Source organism: Prinia subflava, chromosome 14 (genome assembly GCF_021018805.1).
Source record: "Prinia subflava isolate CZ2003 ecotype Zambia chromosome 14, Cam_Psub_1.2, whole genome shotgun sequence".
Lineage (NCBI taxonomy): Eukaryota > Metazoa > Chordata > Aves > Passeriformes > Cisticolidae > Prinia > Prinia subflava.
Window position 1 is genome coordinate 18,312,981 of NC_086260.1, and position 16,886 is coordinate 18,329,866.

At 58.2% G+C, this 16,886-nt stretch overlaps 2 protein-coding genes and 1 pseudogene across 4 annotated transcripts; 1 reads left to right on the plus strand and 2 right to left on the minus strand.

Moving 5' to 3' along the window:
- The first annotated feature begins 870 nt into the window (after positions 1–870).
- PCBP4 (poly(rC) binding protein 4) lies at positions 871–7,048 on the plus strand. The gene is made up of 13 exons (XM_063411269.1): positions 871–1,065; positions 2,506–2,621; positions 2,935–2,958; positions 3,037–3,069; positions 3,328–3,444; positions 3,528–3,656; positions 3,898–4,026; positions 4,277–4,351; positions 4,523–4,567; positions 4,712–4,787; positions 5,168–5,220; positions 5,642–5,811; positions 6,136–7,048. Exons 2-13 carry the CDS (start codon positions 2,526–2,528, stop codon positions 6,449–6,451), a joined length of 1,263 nt encoding a protein of 420 aa, XP_063267339.1. The 5' UTR covers positions 871–1,065; positions 2,506–2,525; the 3' UTR covers positions 6,452–7,048.
- Positions 7,049–7,113: 65 nt separating this feature from the next.
- On the minus strand, positions 7,114–10,687 carry LOC134557937 (probable G-protein coupled receptor). 3 transcript variants are annotated; one of them, XM_063411280.1, is made up of 3 exons: positions 9,966–10,687; positions 9,145–9,652; positions 7,115–8,958 (listed from the first exon to the last, which is right to left on the minus strand). In XM_063411280.1, exons 2-3 carry the CDS (start codon positions 9,540–9,542, stop codon positions 8,313–8,315), a joined length of 1,044 nt encoding a protein of 347 aa, XP_063267350.1. In that variant the 5' UTR covers positions 9,543–9,652; positions 9,966–10,687; the 3' UTR covers positions 7,115–8,312. The 3 variants fall into 3 exon arrangements, with proteins under 3 accessions (XP_063267351.1, XP_063267350.1, XP_063267349.1); XM_063411281.1 differs by lacking the exon at positions 9,966–10,687 and having other exon boundaries at positions 7,114–9,369; positions 9,462–9,594; XM_063411279.1 differs by having other exon boundaries at positions 7,117–9,652.
- A 139-nt stretch (positions 10,688–10,826) lies between these two features.
- LOC134558281 (protein mono-ADP-ribosyltransferase PARP3-like) lies at positions 10,827–15,978 on the minus strand (annotated as a pseudogene).
- Positions 15,979–16,886: the final 908 nt, after the last annotated feature.

A 16,886-nucleotide genomic window follows, 5' to 3' on the forward strand; every position in this document is an offset into this window, starting at 1 on the left:
GTCCCCAGCTAGCCAGCCTCCTCCTCATCCTCCTCTTCCTCCTCCTACCCCTCCTGGCATGCACCCAAGTCCAGAGTAATCCACAGGGGCTTAAAAAGGAACTGCCAGCCCTGGGAGGCTCCTGCCCACGGTGGCATCCGCCTAGCACCATGGGGAGGTGGGGGCAGTTTACCAAATGAGTGGCTGCCATGAACAGATAAGGGGGTAGGGGGTTGACCTGACAGACGGGGGACAAGACCCCTGCCTGCCACCTGCCTCTGCCTTTGGTGCTTCTGCACTGGGCACTCGGGGGCACAGATGGAGCCAGCAGCAGGGTTCCCCCCCCAATGCCCCCCCTTCACCAAGCTTGCCTGGGCTTTAGCTGCTTACGCCAGGGCCCAGGAGGATTTAGTGGGGGAGGTAATGGGGGGGGGGCACTTTTCTGTGGGTGCAGGATGCCCATATGGGGGACGCAAGGCAGTGCCAAGGGTGCAGGAGCTGGTCTCTGCCCTGGCAGTCTGGCAGGACCCTTGTCTGGAGCATCCCTGATCCCCCCAGATGGCTCAGGTCCCCTGTTGGTGTCCCGACCCCCCCTATACAGGGATGCCTCTTGCCCCTTTAGGCACCACCTCAACAGCAGCAGGACGGGGTGCCAGCGGGCCTTGGGGTGCCAGCTGCCCCATCCCTCATCGCTTCGGTGTCCTTGAGCCCTCGAGCCCTGCCAGCTGATCGGCTTCCAGGAAAAAAACCACGCAATTACAAAGAGGGGCGATGTGTGAGCCAAAGGGAGGGCGACCGCGGGGGGGCCAGGAATGTCCCCAGCGGTGGCAGATGGCCTTACCCAGGGTGCATTGTTCCTTTTAGTGTCTCTTATCCGCTGTAATAGGATCCCGGAGGGAGGGATGTGGGAGAGGGGAAGAGCGAGGGGGGCCCCGGCGTGGACCGGGGTGGGGGCCGGGGCTGCCAGCTTGGCCCTGGCCTGTCAAGCGGCTCATTGTTCCTGCCCCGGGTGTCACTGGGCGCCGCCGGGGACAATGTGGCACTGAGAGGGGCGGCCGGCGGTGGAGGGACGAGGCGCACGGAAAGGTACCCGCCAGGCCCCACTCCCGCGGGAACCAGGGGGCTTGGGGAGGCAGGGAGGGCGAGAAGAGAGAGGTTTCCCCAGGGACGGGGTGGGGGCTTCCTCCTGTTGTCCCCCCTCCCTTTGTCACCGGAAGGTGCCCCGAAGGACGGGCGGTGCCCAGCTTGGTGGCTGTCCCAATGCCAGCAGGTGGCCTGTGCCCACCACCGGGGCCTTTGGCGTACCTGCCAGCCTGGCTCACCTGGGGGAGAGCACCCCCCTGCCCGCAAACTCCCCATGCATTGTCTGTGGCAGTCAGGGGACACCCGCGGCCCTGCTGCGTTCCGCTGTCCCACCGCCAGCCTCGTTCTTCTTCCCCCGGCGGGGTCTTTTGTCCCTGGCGGATTCCCGCTGCCATTCATCCCCAGGTTAACTGGGGACCCTGGCCGGCTGCGCGGCCCTGCCGGCACCCCACACATCTCGGGATGCCGCGGGCAGAGGATACAGCAGGGTGCATCCCTCCCCCTTCACCCCACTTCAGGCTTCCCTCTACCAGGAACGGGAATATTCCCTCTCTCCAGTCTCTCCGCCTTTCCCCAGCCCGCGGTAACAGGAGGGTGGAGACGGGGCGTTCAAACGACCCCCGGGGTGCGAGGCATGGCACTTAGGGTGTGCGGCCCCCACCCCCCTGTTGCCCTGATGCAGGAGATGTGCTGTAGCGGTGACGAGTCCTGCCAGCACCTAAAATAGCCACCCTCCCCCCCCGCCATGCCCGCGGACGCGGCCCCAGCCTCAACACGGGTGCTTTGTTTCAAAGCTGCTTGGCATCGCCCAGCTTGCCGGGAGCCAGCGGTGCCGCAGCCGCCCACCCGGCCCTGGACACACAGTGATTGTCCTCCCCCCGGGGCCCTGGCCGCCCACGGCCACCGGGGCTCAGGGTCCGGGGGGGGCCTGGGGTGCTCTGGGAGGGGACACAGTGTAGCAGGCATCATGCTGTGGTTTGGTTGGGGTGTTCCCCATCAGGGAGTTTGCCTCAGTGTCCCCTGGGGCTTTGTGTGTGGGCAGGGGGAAGGGAGGAGGAGAAAGAAGGTGGCTTGCATAGCCTGTGAGACCACCCAGACCACCTCTGCTCTCTCCACTCCAGCAGGCATCTGCAAACAGAATCCTATCCCACAGCCATGCTCCACACACCTTGCCTCCTCCTCCTGTATCCATCCAGTTCCTGGCTTTGTGCAGGACAGACTGAAGGGAGCTTAGGCAGACACATAGCAGCAGGTCCCTTTTGGGGCTGCAGGTGCCTGTGGGGTGCCATGGGGCCATGTGGGCCTTGCCTGCCAGGGGAGAGCACAGTGCTGGCTCTGCCTCAGTTTCCCCATTTTCCAGCCATAGGATATTCAAGCTGCAGATCTGGGGGTGGGGAGTTAGCTGGGGCATCCTCTCTTTCTGAAGACCACCATGTCCCACAGGCTCATCTTGCCCTCCCGCCATGGCATCGCCGGATGGAGCCAGTGGCGTGGGCGGCAGTCCCGAGGAGACGGAGCTCAGCATCACCCTGACCCTCCGCATGCTCATGCACGGCAAGGTAATGGCAGGGAGCTCAGTGCCACTGGGGGGTCTGTGATGCCTGGGGGCAGGGGCCATGCTGGAGCTCCAGCTCCTCACCATGCCCTGTTTTCTTCCCCTCCTCTCAGTCTCCCGTGGGAATAGCATTCCCAGAAGGATTTCTTCCCCCATCCTAAGCCAGGGAGGGGCACATTCCCATGCCCCATTGTCACTAGTTAAGTCACCCAGTGTCCCTGGGGCAGGGTCTGCCTGTCACCAGGCTGTGGGCAGAGGAGGGATGTGGCAGGCAGGGAGCCACCTCCTGACGGTGCCACTCTTCTCCGCCTTTGCAGGAGATTGGCAGCATCATCGGCAAGGTAAGATTTGGGGTTCTGTGTGTGGCCAGCACTTGGCTCGCCTGGACCTGACCACCCACCCTGTTCCTTTACCTGCAGAAAGGAGAGACCGTTAAGAGGATACGAGAGCAGGTAAGGGCATGCTGGTAGGCTGCCAGGTTCTGCTGCCTGTCATGCCTGTCCCTGGTGGCTCCCATGTGCCTGCCCCCCTAAATCCCAGGTGGAACCAGGGGACACAAAGCAGCACCCCAGGGAAGGCTGCCTGGGGCAGGTGGGAGGGGCAAACCTCAGGCTCGAAGATATCAATCTTCTCCTATGAGGCTATGCCTGGGGTAGGTGATGAAGCACAGGGCTTGTGAAGTCCCTAATGGGGTGTGACACTGTCCTCAGAGCAGTGCACGCATCACTATCTCGGAAGGGTCCTGCCCTGAACGCATCACCACGATCACTGGCTCCACCGACGCTGTCTTTCGCGCTGTCTCCATGATCGCCTTCAAGCTGGAGGAGGTAGACAGCCCTCCCAAATCCCTGCCAGGTGCCCCCACCTGTGGGATCCTGGGGTCTGACCCTGTACGCCGCATCCCTCGCAGGACCTGGGAGCAGGGGGCGATGGGCTGTCAGCAGGCAGAGCACCGGTGACCCTGCGCCTTGTCATCCCTGCCAGCCAATGCGGTTCCCTCATCGGCAAGGCAGGAGCCAAGATCCGGGAGATCCGGGAGGTGAGGCTGAGGGTAGCCTGGATGTGGGATCCCCTTTTCCACCTGGGAGCACAGAGCCCTGGGTGTGAGGGCTGCCACAGTCCTGCAGGGGCTGTGGAAGGTGATGCAGGAGAGGGAGCATCACCCTGCAGGTCCTGCAATGGTCTCTGGGGGCTCAGGAGGGGGACAGGGGAGGTGTGAGATGCTGAGCCCTGGCAGGGAGTGGTTGGGGAATACCAGCATTTCTCTTTACTTCCTGCAGAGCACAGGGGCACAAGTGCAGGTGGCTGGTGACTTGCTGCCCAACTCCACTGAACGGGCTGTCACCGTCTCGGGGGTGCCAGACACTATCATCCAGTGCGTGAGGCAGATCTGCGCTGTCATCCTGGAGGTACCTGTCAAGCCTCATCCCAGGCGAGGGGGCATCTGCTACCCACCTCCCCCTCCCCAAGGCTTCCCATGCCCATCTGGACCCAAGCACCTGGGTCCCCCTTGTGGAAACCCATAGGAGCACCCTGCCTTCACAGTGCTGGGAACTGTGCCCAGCTTGCTGGGGGCATAAGGGGGCAGAGGGTCCTTGGGGCTACAGGGGCATTCAGCTTCATCTCTCATCTCCTCCACCTCCTTCCTTCTGTCTCCAGTCGCCTCCGAAGGGGGCCACCATACCCTACCACCCTGGTCTCTCCCTGGGCACCATCCTGCTTTCTGCCAATCAGGTAAGAGGCCACAGCCTCTCCAAGGGCATGAGGTGGCCAGGAGGGCAGCCTCTGTCAGCAAAGGGTCACCCTGGTTGGCTCAGGGTAGTCTTTCTGCCCCAGGGGGGAGTGACCTGAGACAATGGTCCCCACCTGGCTCACCACTGATGCTCCTTTTTTCTCTCTCCCCAGGGCTTCTCCATGCAAGGCCAGTATAGTGGAGTCTCTCCAGCAGAAGTGAGTCTGTCCCTGTGTCAGTGGGGTCTGTGCCCACCACGATGGGTGCTGCTGGGAATGCCTGTCTTGGGAGGCACTGGGGCACAGCTGACCTCTGCCATCACCGCTAACACCACCTTCCTTCTCTTTGCACTGTCTGGGCAGGTGACGAAGCTGCAGCAGCTGTCAGGGCATGCGCTTCCCTTCGCTCCCCTGGGCCATGCACCCTCTATGATGCCAGGTGAGCATCTTCCATGCTCCCCCAAGGCTGGGTGTGCCCCTCCTGATCCACCCTGATACCTGGCCCCAATGAAGGGGTTTTCCTCTTCTGCACCTTTTCCAGTCCCAGCCCCCCCAGCATGCCTACCTGCCCCTCCAGCACAACCTTGTCATTGTTTTCCTGGGGTCACTGCACCCACCAGTGCTCCCCAGTCCTGCAGTGGGAGAGCACCATCACCAAATTATGACTTGTGTCTATGTGCTGTCCTCCCTTCCTCTCCCCAGTGATCCTTCAGGTTTGACCCCAGGGCCACTCACCATCCCAGTACGGGGCTGGGGTAGGGGCACAGAGCTACTGGAGACCTGCCCCTTCATTGCTGATATCCCTGTCTCTCTCTCCAGGCCTGGATGCCAGCTCCCAGAGCAGCTCCCAAGAGTTCCTGGTGCCCAATGACGTATGTATTGGTCTGGGAATGGTGAGAGGGACCACAGCTTATCTCCATCCATGTGTACCGTCCCAGAGGCACTTTGCAGAGGCTAGCACCCACTGACCCACACAGTGGAGGCTCTGCCAGATCATAGGAGCAGGAAGGAGTAGCTGGGGCAGAAGAAAGGGGAAACTGAAACACAGAACAGGGGGGAAGAGTTTGGTCAATACCAAGGAAAGGCCTTGGCATGTGGCGCAGTGCCAGTAGGAGGATCTTGAGTAAGACCAAAAAGCAGAGTCTGCCCCAGGAAAGCAGTGCCCTGGCCTCCCTGTGCCTTCCACAGTTTGACCTCTGAGGTGTAGGGGGTGTCCGGGTGAGCCCCTTGGAGTTCCTTGCTTGGCAAGACTGCTCTGGCTGCTCCTGACTCATCCCGTCCCTGCCCTTCCAGCTCATCGGCTGCATCATCGGCCGGCACGGCAGCAAGATCAGCGAGATCAGGCAGATGTCAGGTGCCCACATCAAGATTGGCAACCAGACTGAGGGCTCCAGTGAGCGGCACGTGACCATCACAGGGACCCCTGTCAGCATTACCCTGGCTCAGTACCTCATCACAAACTGGTAGGTGTCAGCCTGGGGGGCACTCATGCTGGGTGCTAGTGAGGGATGGCTCTTTTTCAGTACTCCAAGGCAGCTTTTGGAGGATACCCCCACCACAGCATCCTCAGGAGGGATGAACTGGGTGGTGCTTTGAGATCCTGAGGTGGTAGATGCAGGACCCAAGACCCACCAGATCTGAGGCCCAGCTTTTTAATCCTGCTCAGTGAAATACCCTGGATGTGCGATAGACACAGAAGGGATGGGGCGCGCGGTTCCTGCACCCTAAAGTTGTTATGGGGGAACCACTCTGTCACCATGGTAATCACTTCTCTCTTGCTTCCCCAGCTTAGAGACTGCTAAATCTACCTCCCAGGTGCCACCAGGCCCTGGCTCCATGGACCTCGGCATGGGCTTCTCCCAGCCCCTCGCTCCAGGCTCTGGTGCGGCACTTCCTGCCGTTGCCCCAGCCCCCCCGGCGCTGCTGGGCACCCCCTATGCCATCTCCCTCTCCAACTTCATCGGCCTGAAGCCGGTGTCCTTCCTGGCGCTGTCCCCATCCTCCGTGCCAGGTCCCAATGGTGGCACCACCACCTACACGACCAAGATCTCAGCAGCCAACGGCACCAAGAAAGCTGACCGGCAGAAGTTCTCACCCTACTGAACCCCACTGGTGGGTGGGACAGGGGGTCCAGGATGCTACTCAGTAGCAAGGACACCTTCCCACCACCCACCCTGACCTCAGCCTCTGCCAGGTGGCCCATGTCCCCCACCCCAGGGAAAGGAAGGGTCTTCCTGGCGGTGATGCCTGCTGGAGGAAGGGGCTGTTTTGTTGCCTGCTGCCCATCACAGCAGCGCTATGCCCCCCTCCCTAATTTTCGGTGCAGCGACCATGTGTCCTGGTATAGAGTGGGGGGACTGTCCCTGCTGGCCTAGGGTCCCTTCTCCCAGTGCCCTGTGCTGCTGTGGGACCCCTGCTTCCTGCTCCTCACCCTGCCATCCTGCTCATGCCCTCACTCCATATGGCACCCAAAAGCCAGGTCCTACTGGATGAGGACTGCCTGGCCTCTCCAGGAGTCCCCCTTCCACTGGCTCTGGTGGAGGGCCCTCCCTGGGCCACCCTGGGGCAATCGCCTCCCAGCAACCCCATCCAAGGGCCAGTCCCTGCTGGCTTGGAAATGCTGTATATATATCAGTCTATATTTTTTCCTCCTTTGTAACTTATCAATGGTTTAATAAAAAGATAAAATTTACAAGAAAATATCAATAATAAATAATAATATTCCCCACCCTGAATGGAGACTTCCCCCAGAGCAGGGGTAGCCCCAGCTCCTGCTTGCTTTGTGGTGGCTGGAAGGGCATCTCTGTGTCTATGGGGGGATGCTGGCCTTCAGCCCCATCTCTCTGGGGGTCTTCCTGGAGCCCTTCCCTGCCATGGGGCAGTTAGAGACGCCATAGGGCAGTTTTCCCTCAGGCCTGCAGTTACTACTGGCATAGGGACATCTCCAACCCACCATGCCCGCACCATCCCTGGGACCTTTGTGGGTGGGCTGAGGATGATATACCCCTGCAGCATTCCCCAAAAGGGTCCAGTCTCCTTTCTAGCAGTGGGGACTCCATGACTGTGTCCCCAAGCCCTTCAAAAGCAATGAGACTGAAGAGGAACAGCAGCTCCTGATCCCCTCTGGCTGCTGCTGCCCTGGGGCACTCCACACAGCCACCTCCCACCGCTCTGTGTCACCATGTCCAACTCAGCGTGCCCTTGGCCAGCAGCCCAAGTCAGCTGGCACGTGGCACTGCTGACCGGGCTTCAAACCGGGCAGCTGTGTCCATAAACAGCCTGGCATGGACCCCTAGACAGCCAGTTCCCCCCAGGGGGGTGATCACTGCCACCTGAGGGGACAGAGGGCATGGCCATGGGCACTGCATGCTGCCATGCCAGCAGGACAAACACTGACACAGCCAGAGCCAGACCTGTGCGTGTGTCCCTCTGATCAGTGTCACAGGGAGCAGGAGCTCCTCCACACCGATGTTAGTTTTGGGTCAAGCAGCCAAGGATGGAGGTCTCTGTGTCTTCCACCCAGGCTCAGCACGGGCCTTGGGGCCCTGGTGTTACTGGTGTTAGTGGCATTAGCTGGAACACTGCTCCTGGATAGGGAGCAAGGGACATCTGCTCTTCCCAGTGGCCAGTAGTGCTCCCAGCAGGGCAATGGAGATGGAGATGTCCCATCCCCTGCCCCTGCCCTTGCGCAGGAGCCCCTTGGCATTCCATGTCTTGAGGAGAGCCCATCCCTGGAACTGGGCTGTGCTGGTGGAGCCAGAGACAATTCCAGCCTGCAGAAGAGAGATGTGACTTCCCCAGATCTGCTACCTTCTCCCAGCGGAGAAACCATCTTCAACCATAAGCTCAGAGAAGAGGCAAAACCTGAACAAGGACTCCACCAAATCGAAGAGATTGGGTCCAAGCAGATCTGATGGGCCCCCGAGAGGCCTCTGGCCCAGCACAGCGGGACAGAGCCTCCTTCTCAGCTGCTCTCTTTGGGAACTTGGCCTGGGGTGGGAAAGCTTGCTGTGGTCTGGTCCAGCCTGTTCCTGGGGCTGGGGCTGATGCAGCTGGTGTGCATCTCCAGTGTGCAAGTTGCTCTCTGGAGGAACTGCAAGAAGTTTTCCTGAACAGAAGCCTCTGAGATGGAAAGACAGAACTCCTGACCCAGTGAACGGTTAAGACAACTGCGCCGGAGCCGGGCCAGCTCCTCACGGATTTGGCGGTTCAGCAGCCCGTAGAAGAAAGGATTAATGGCAAAGGAGGAGTAGGCAATCCAGGTGACAAGCATCTCCCCGTGCCCACCACCCACTGTGCCAACAGTGACAGAGGAGTGCAAGTGGAAAGCAAAGAAAGGCAGCCAGCAGCACAAGAACTGTCCCACAATGAGGACCAAGGTGAGAATGGCCTTGTTGCTTCCCAGAAGGCGATCTGGGATCAGCCTGGGCAGCATCAGGATCCTGGCAGTGAGGATGGTCACCTGGCTGGTGATGGAGTCACATCGCTGTCTGGGTGCAACTGCCTGTGCCGGCACAGGCGCCTGCTGCAGGGACGCAGTCCGGGCCACGCGGTAGATGCTGGAGTAGACAGTGAGGATAATGATGGTGGGCAGAATGAAGCAGGTGATGCTGAAGAGGATCACAAACACCTTCTTGTGGGCCCCGGGGCTCCAGTAGACTGTGCAGCGGCTGGCGCTGGTGGCCCCATTGCCATGAGGCCATACGACTAGCGCCAAGACAGTGATGAGAACAGACTTGACCCAAATGAAAATCACTCCAGCCACTGCCAGCCTGATGGTCATCTTGGCCTCATACCTCAAGGGGTGGACGATGTAGTAGTACCGCTCCACGCTGATGATAGAGATGGTGAGAATGGAGGCACTGATGAAGCAGATATTCAGGAATATCACGGCCTTGCACTCAGCAATGCTGTAGATCACCCAGTTGAAACAGGAGGAGCTGGAGATGATCCCCAGGGGCATGAGGAAAATGGCTGAGAGGAGATTGACCACGCAGAGGTGGCAGACAAAGATGAACTTCCTGAAAAGGGGTGTTTTGAGGATGATGACCATCACCACGATGTTGGCCACCAGGGCAGTGAAGGTGAGCAGGATCATGCAGAAGAGGCCCACCACTTCCTGGGCGATGGGGTGCTTGGGGACAGAGAGCAGCTCTAGGCTGTCCGTGGTGTTTGACCCCGTCCGGCTTGCCATCCCCCTCCAGCGTTAAGCCAGCAGCTCTGGTGCCTGGGCAGCAAGGTCTCTTCTCCTGTGTCCCAGAGAGGGTAATCCCACCACAACCATGGCTGCTACCTTCTCCTTGCCTGTTGGGATCAGGAGCAGGGTGTGAAGGGAAGAACCAAAATGAAGAAGAGCCACAGAGAAACACAGAGACAACCAGTACACTTCCAATGTGCTGGAGGAGGGAGAGACAGCCAGTGAAGTCATAGATCTCTGGCTGTCCCAGAGCTGGCACCCAGGCTGTCCCCAGTCTGGCCATTACTAGGTCCTGTGTGACACCCTGTCCCCCCTCTGCAATGGCACCAGTATATCTCAAGGAGAGACAGTACAACTTGCCTGTCCCAACCCTCTTGCTCTGGCCACAGGGGACCCCAGGGTGAGAGGGATTCAGCGCACCTTTGCTCCTGGGGAGATGGGTGATGCTCCTCTCCGCACTGGGGTCCCGCTTGCTGCTGTTGCTCCCGCAGCAGAACCGGGGCTGCCGGCCCTGTGTGAGGCCGCGCTCCGCCGTCCCCGCTCCCGTCACCCACTCGTCATCCTGTTTGCCTGCAGCCTGCCAGCTGCGGATGGCACCAGCTGTCACTCCCGGCGCTGCCTGCACTGCCTGCACCCGTGGCAGTCCCACGGGGACAGCTGCTGGGTCCTAGCAGCCGGCAGGGGCTCAGGAAGAGGGGATCGGGGTCCTGAGCCCTGTGCCCCCCAGAATGGCCACCCACTCTACCAGGCTTGGTCCTTCCACGGGAACAGCCCTCAAGCCCCTGGGGCTCAATGGACAGAGCTACAGGCAGGTCTGCAGCAAATTGTCTCCACTGGCACGTGGGTGCTCATGGGGCACCAGGGTAACACAGCTGGGAGTTGCCCTTCCCTGACAGCCTGAGCACCCGGACATGTGCTCCAGGGGCACACACGAGCACAGAGAAGGACTTGGCACGGGCACCAGGCTGGGGCAGGACAGCAGGCATGGTCTGAGGCATGGCACTAGAGGGGGGCAGGCACTTGCCCCCAGGATGGGTGGATGGATTCCTCCATGCCCAGCTAGGGCAGCAGCTCTTGCTCATCCTCTGTAGCTCTGATGCCACAGAGTGTGCATGAGCAGTGTGCCTTGCTAAGGTGATGAGAGCAGCTGGATCGCAAAGACACCAGCTTTCACCTGAAGGCTTCAGCCCCTCCAGAGCCACCCATGCCGTCCCTTCAGGGACCCACTGACACCCTTCCCTATAACACACCCGCCTCGCTGGGCAGGAAAGCGAGAAAGCCTCAGTGCAAGGCATAGTGCTTTTATTCACAGTCAAAGCAAGCTCAGTCCGCATGCCAGCCTGTCCCTCGCCAAGCCCCACGTGGGGTGGCCAGAGAGTCCAGATCACTGTGCTCTGGGCTGATGGGGGTCACCACCTGGTGCTGGGCCAGGGCCGTGGTGCTCCCAGGCACCCTCAGAAGCGGAGCTGGACAAGGTAGCGGATCCGGCACTGGCTTTCCTGGTAGATGAGGTACTCGCTCTGGCTGAAGGAGGAGTCCTTGTAGGCAGGCATGGGGATGGGCTTGCCCTGGGACACTAGCACCTTCTTGCCATCCAGCAGCACCTCCTTATCCTGTGCTGGATCTGGGCCAGAAGAAACCTCACCATCACATCAAACCAGAGATCTGGCCTCTCTCCCCCCCTGCCCTGTGCCCACCACAGCCCCACAGCTGCCACACCCCTCCTGCCCCAGGCTCACCCGGCTCTGTCCGGCCACAGGCCAGGACACTGTCATAGCCAGCAGGTGGCTGACACAGCGAGGGGTCATCGCAGGTGATGCGGTAGGCCTTGCCCAGGGCCACCTCCGTCAGGAACATGAAGCCAACCTTCTTAGATGTACAGCCCACTGACATGAGAGAAAGGGATAAGGATGATAGCACCATCCCTGGTATTCCCATCTGGTTGTGCCCAAGCCATGCTGAGACACTGGGACCAACTGCCATGGCAGGGAAGGGGCTTGGCAAGCCACAGCTGCCTGGCAGGGGGTATGCAAAGGCAGCCAGGCTCACACAAACCCTGTGGGAATCACAAGCAGCCCAGCCCATCCCAGGGTCCTCACCATAGCAGGCTGATTTGCTGTTCTCGGAGGCGAAGTAGATGCCCTTGCCCACGCGCCCACCTGAGTGAGGCATGATGCGCAGCCCACTCTTCAGGATGGCTGCCACCACTGCCACGTTGGTGCCATGCCAAAGCAGGCGCCGGTGCTCCAGGAGGTCATGGGTCTTGAAACGCTCATCCTGCAGAGATGCAGAGCTAAGGGCTGCCCATAGAGGGACACATGGGTGCCCAGGGCTGGAGGACTGCCACCCACCTCCCCAGTCCAGCCCCAGTGCCTGGCTGGAGGGGCAGGAGACTGTGTGCCTGTTTGGCCCTGGCCAGCTGAGCTGACTCCCCTCCTGGGTGGAGAAGCCCTAAAGCACTCCTAGAGTGCAACCATGGCATTCCCATTTGACATGGGCAGAATCACCTCATCCTCACTTCTTTTCAGGCCACCTGCCTGATGTGGATGATGTCCAGTTTGTGCTCAGTCTGCATCACATAGGCTTGAATTAGCAGCCAATAGGAAGGTAAAAAAGCTGTGTCATTCCAAGTACCCATCTCAACAACACCCACAGCTGCCTTGAGACACCAGGAACATTTCAGGTGCCCACAAACCTAACATACATACTTCTCATTATAAAACACTGGAACTAACAGCCTCTGCTAGCTCTTGGAAACTGGAACAAGCAAAATGAGCTAATGGTAAAACAAGAACTTATTCTGATCCACTAGATAATAACTTTTTAGCCTGCCACCATGCTTGTTGTAGAAAAACCTTTTCAGGTGAGGGTGAAAAGAGCCTCTCTCCCATGGGCCTTTGCAGCCATATGTTAACATCTTGAAACTTCTGTTATTCCATTGGTTTATTAAGTTTATGTCACCCAGTTGAGCCCCTGCTTACCTTATATATGTATGCCTTAGAATGTTCTTCCCTTCCTTGACCCCCATTGGTTGTATTTTACCACAGTGCTCCACCCCTGTTTTCCCATTGGTTCCCCTCGTCCCTGGTCGCTCCTATGCATCACTGTGCTCTGACCTTCTTGGACCTGTTCCTGGGATCTGCACCTTCTTCCCTGTGTTTAATCCCATGGTCTCATTTCTTCCCCGGTTCCCATCCCTGGTCTACATTCGAGGCTGTCACCTCTATGCATGCGCCGATAATGAACCGCACTCAGATTTCCAAACGGGATCCCATCTCATTGCCTTTACCATCAGCCTTTTATTAGCAGAAGTACACTGGGCCCCAAAAGCACTGGTCACTCCCAGGGACACGCTGTTGCGCGCTGCAACAGGCAACTTCTTTCTCCTCCTCCTTCTTGTGCTATGCCTGCAGGCCCTGTGCCACCTCAAAGTTGGCCAGCTCCTGGAAGGGACAGAACAGGGACATCCTCACCACCAGTGCTGGCAGTGTGCTAGGGAACCAGGGTAAGCCCAGGCTCCTGTCAGCAGTTCCTGCCCCACCAGGAAGGGATGCCACACGCTATGTGCTCTGGCATCTCACCAACAGCATGTCCTTCTTGGCACGCAGCAGGTCAGGGGAGTTGATGGGAGGTGGCCGTGCCCGTCCAAAGTTGTGTGGAACGATGGTGTAGAAGCGTGAGGAGAGTTCCTCCAGACGAGTGGTCTGGTGGGGCTGCTCCCTCAGCCCTGCCTCCAGCTCTTCCAGGGCCTCAAAGCCCTTCGCAATCTGCTGCTCGCTCAGCTTCCCCAGAGGCATCTTCTTCACATCTACAGGGGAGGGCAAGGTGAACCCATCCACCCCTCTCACTCCACAGCTACTTCCAAGAACGTCAAGTATCCCCATGGGCAAGTGTGGGCATCCAGCATGGGGTGTCCACAGTCCCATCAGGTGCCAGGGTATCAGAGGGAATGCTCTAAAATCCATCAGCACCTCTGCTCCGTTCACCTCCCCACCTGCACCCCCCAGACTGAGACCACGCCACCCATCAACCCATCAACCTCCTACCGATATTTATGGCCAGCATGGCATCCTGGAACTTGTCACTGCTGAAGTTGAGGAACACCAGGTCCTGTGTGGCTCTGTCCAAGGTGCAGGGCAGCACCCCATCCCTGGCATACACCTGCAGACACCTCATATTAGCTGCGAGTCAGCAAGAGGCTGTGGGAGCATGGCACCAGGGCTGCTTGCCTCTGTGAGGAGTGCCTGGTCCTGGGGCAGCAGAGCAATGGGCAGGTGCTGCCTCCACTTTCCATGTCCAGTGCCACCCAGAAGGCCATGTTTCTCATTCAGAATGCCCTCCTCCTCCATTTTAACCCATTAGCCCCAAATCTCTGCCTGCAAGCTGTTTCAGCATGCACCCAGACCCTGCTCAAAACCCATCCCATTCTGCTGACACTCTTGGATGTTCTGTGTTCAGTAGGCCCAGAGTGTGATGAGGACCATCCCCCCATGGTGACAACCTGGGTGCCCAGAGTACTCACCCTGAGGGCAGCCTCCATCTCCTGCCTAGCCCCTGGCTGCACCTCAATGAGCGTGTACTTCCCTGGCTGGGCAATGAAGTTCTCCCTTGTTGCCCAGCTGTTCTTCGTCTTCTCTCGAAACTTCTTCTCAAAGTCCTTCTTGGCAGCTTCCAGGGAGAAATGATGCATGAGGCTGGCCTGGCCCATCTCTCCCTGGCAGTGGACAGCAGTAGTCAGGGCCTCCCCTGCATCCCTGCTCCACCAGCCCCATGCCAGTGGAAGCAGGCAGGAACAAGGGGGGCTGTGATAGCAGGGTTGTGGGGCAGTGAACAGGAATGTGCTGAGCCACCAGCTCAAGAAGACACCCCAGGACTCTTTGCTGGGCTGTCACATTCACTGCAGGGACAGGTGCCACATGTCCCCAACAGGCTGACTGTTGTGTGGGGATAAGTCCTTGAAGCCCCCCATTAAAGCGCAGGACACTGGGGTGCTTGCTTTGGACCAGGGATCACCAGGCTCACCCTCAATTTTTGGGGTTCCAAAGGCAGGGTGGGGACAGCTGAGGTGTGGGGGATGAGTGAGGCCTGGGTGGACTCACCACACGGCCCCAGCGGCTCCAGACACTGTAGGTACCATCATGCTCAAGGAGCTGGATGATGTAGAACTTGTTGCTGTTGGCACTGATGTTGGTCTGGTTCAGGGTGCAGTCATAGTCCTCATAGACCTATAGCGAGTGACATGGCCTGAGCTGGCACCTGGGAGCATTTGGCAAGGAGAGGGTGCAGAAATGTCCCAGTGGGAACACACAGGGGTCTGCAAGGAAAACTGGGGCTGACCCAGTGTCAACAGGACAGGGGCTGCTCTGACACTGCCCCAACCCTCCCATTCACACCCTCCCACCCTTGCCCCACAGGCTGAGTACCTCAGCCCTGCTCTCACCTGGGCATTCAGTGCTGTGCTCAGGGGGCACAGCCCATCAATTGTGATGGGGTGTTTCTCTTTGGGTGCGGCTTTTGGGTTTGCCAAGATGTCATCCTCGTCTTCACATTTTGGTTTCGTTTCCCAGCTGTCTGGCTGCTTTGAGGAAGAAGCTTGGTGCTTGGAAGCCATGATTGAGCCCTCCTGCTGCCACAGTGTCAGCACAGCCTTAATCCCTCAGAAAAATCCTTGGAGACAGCAGAGGCAGAGGTGAGAGATGCCAAGCTGTCCTTCTGGGAAAGTCTGGTGGGCTGTGCCTTTGCTTTCCCTATGCCTTCAGCCTACAGCAGGGCTGGAGAAGCGGATGGAATCTCTGCCCACAAACTGTCTCAATCTTGACCCTGTGTTCAGTGTGGGTGGAAGAGCCTCTAAGCACCCTTCAGCCCTTGAGGGACCCCAAAGTGGAAAGAGTCCGGTGACACAAAGTCGAGGGGAGAACAGGGGGGCTCAGCTGCTTGCACAGCAAACTTGGGTCGGAAGAGCTGGAAGAGTCTGCTTCATGAGAGGAGGGGGGCCTGCTAGCCCCCCCCTGCCCTCACTAGGACCCCCAGTCTACAGGAGTGTGTCCCCTGTGGGCTCACCCACAAGGTTCAGCAGCTCTGTGCCCCCAGGGATATGCAAGAGGGGAAACAATGCAACAACACATCCCAAACATGCAATGCTATCCCCCCAGTCCCTCTCAAGACCAATGAAATGCTTTGATTTGGGCAGGAGGGGGGTTCAGACAGCCCACGTCTGCTATGCCCCCTGCCAGTCCCAGCAGAAGAGGGGGTGCTGGAGGCTGCAATGGGAACAGAGATACGTATAGGCAGTAACCGTGTCCTACCTGCTCCTGCTGCTCAGGGCTGCCTGCCGAGGAGATTGCCGAGAGCCTTCAGGCTGGTTGGGCAGCCTGTCCAGGAGAGAAACTTTGTCCTTAGACACCACCCAAGGATGACAATGAAAAAACAGCTGACACACCTCTGGGTAGGGCATGCACCCTATTGTGAAATACAAAAATTGTATTTCGTGTCAGGGAAATAAAGAGAATCTGTGTAATTGTAATTGAAGAACACGGCCATGGGACAGTTATAAAGATGAGTTCTAATAAACAATCGAGGAAAACATGGAAGAAGGTTTTAAACAAACTTTGCTTGCAATTACCTATTATAAAGCTCAAGCTATTCTGTACTAAGAGTCTTTGAATTAAAACTTTAGAAGCTTGTTTTGTATTAAAGAATTTTAAACTGTAGTTTTAGAATGCAAAAAGGCTTTCTCACAAAATGGTGAAAAAGATCCTGGATACGGAAGAAAGACTTCAGCTCGCTGATTTATGGTTCTTGAAAAAAGGAAACTGGACATCACTATCAAAGACTGATAGACCTGGAAAAAAGAAGCTGGACCCCACATCTGGAAGCTGGACCCCACCACCTGGGATACATATCCTCGATGTACATCCTGGAATATTGAAATTTCAATAGATCACAATAGAGTATAAAAATTGAACAAGAACCAAACATTACCATGATAGATTTATGATTGTTAGGAATTGAATAGTGACGTTAAAAATTAGAAATAGAAACTGCTGAGAAAAGCTTATGAATATGTATGAATATAGCCAATAAAATACCAGCAATCAGTGTGCAGTCAGAAGGGAAAATCCTTTTCACCGTACCCAGAGCAGGGGTAGCCCCAGCTCCCGCTCGCTTTGTGGTGGCTGGAAGGGCATCTCTGTGTCTTTGGGGGGATGCTGGCCTTCAGCCCCATCTCTCTGGGGGTCTTCCTGGAGCCCTTCCCTGCCATGGGGCAGTTAGAGACGCCATAGGGCAGTTTTCCCTCAGGCCTGCAGTTACTACTGGCATAGGGACATCTCCAACCCACCA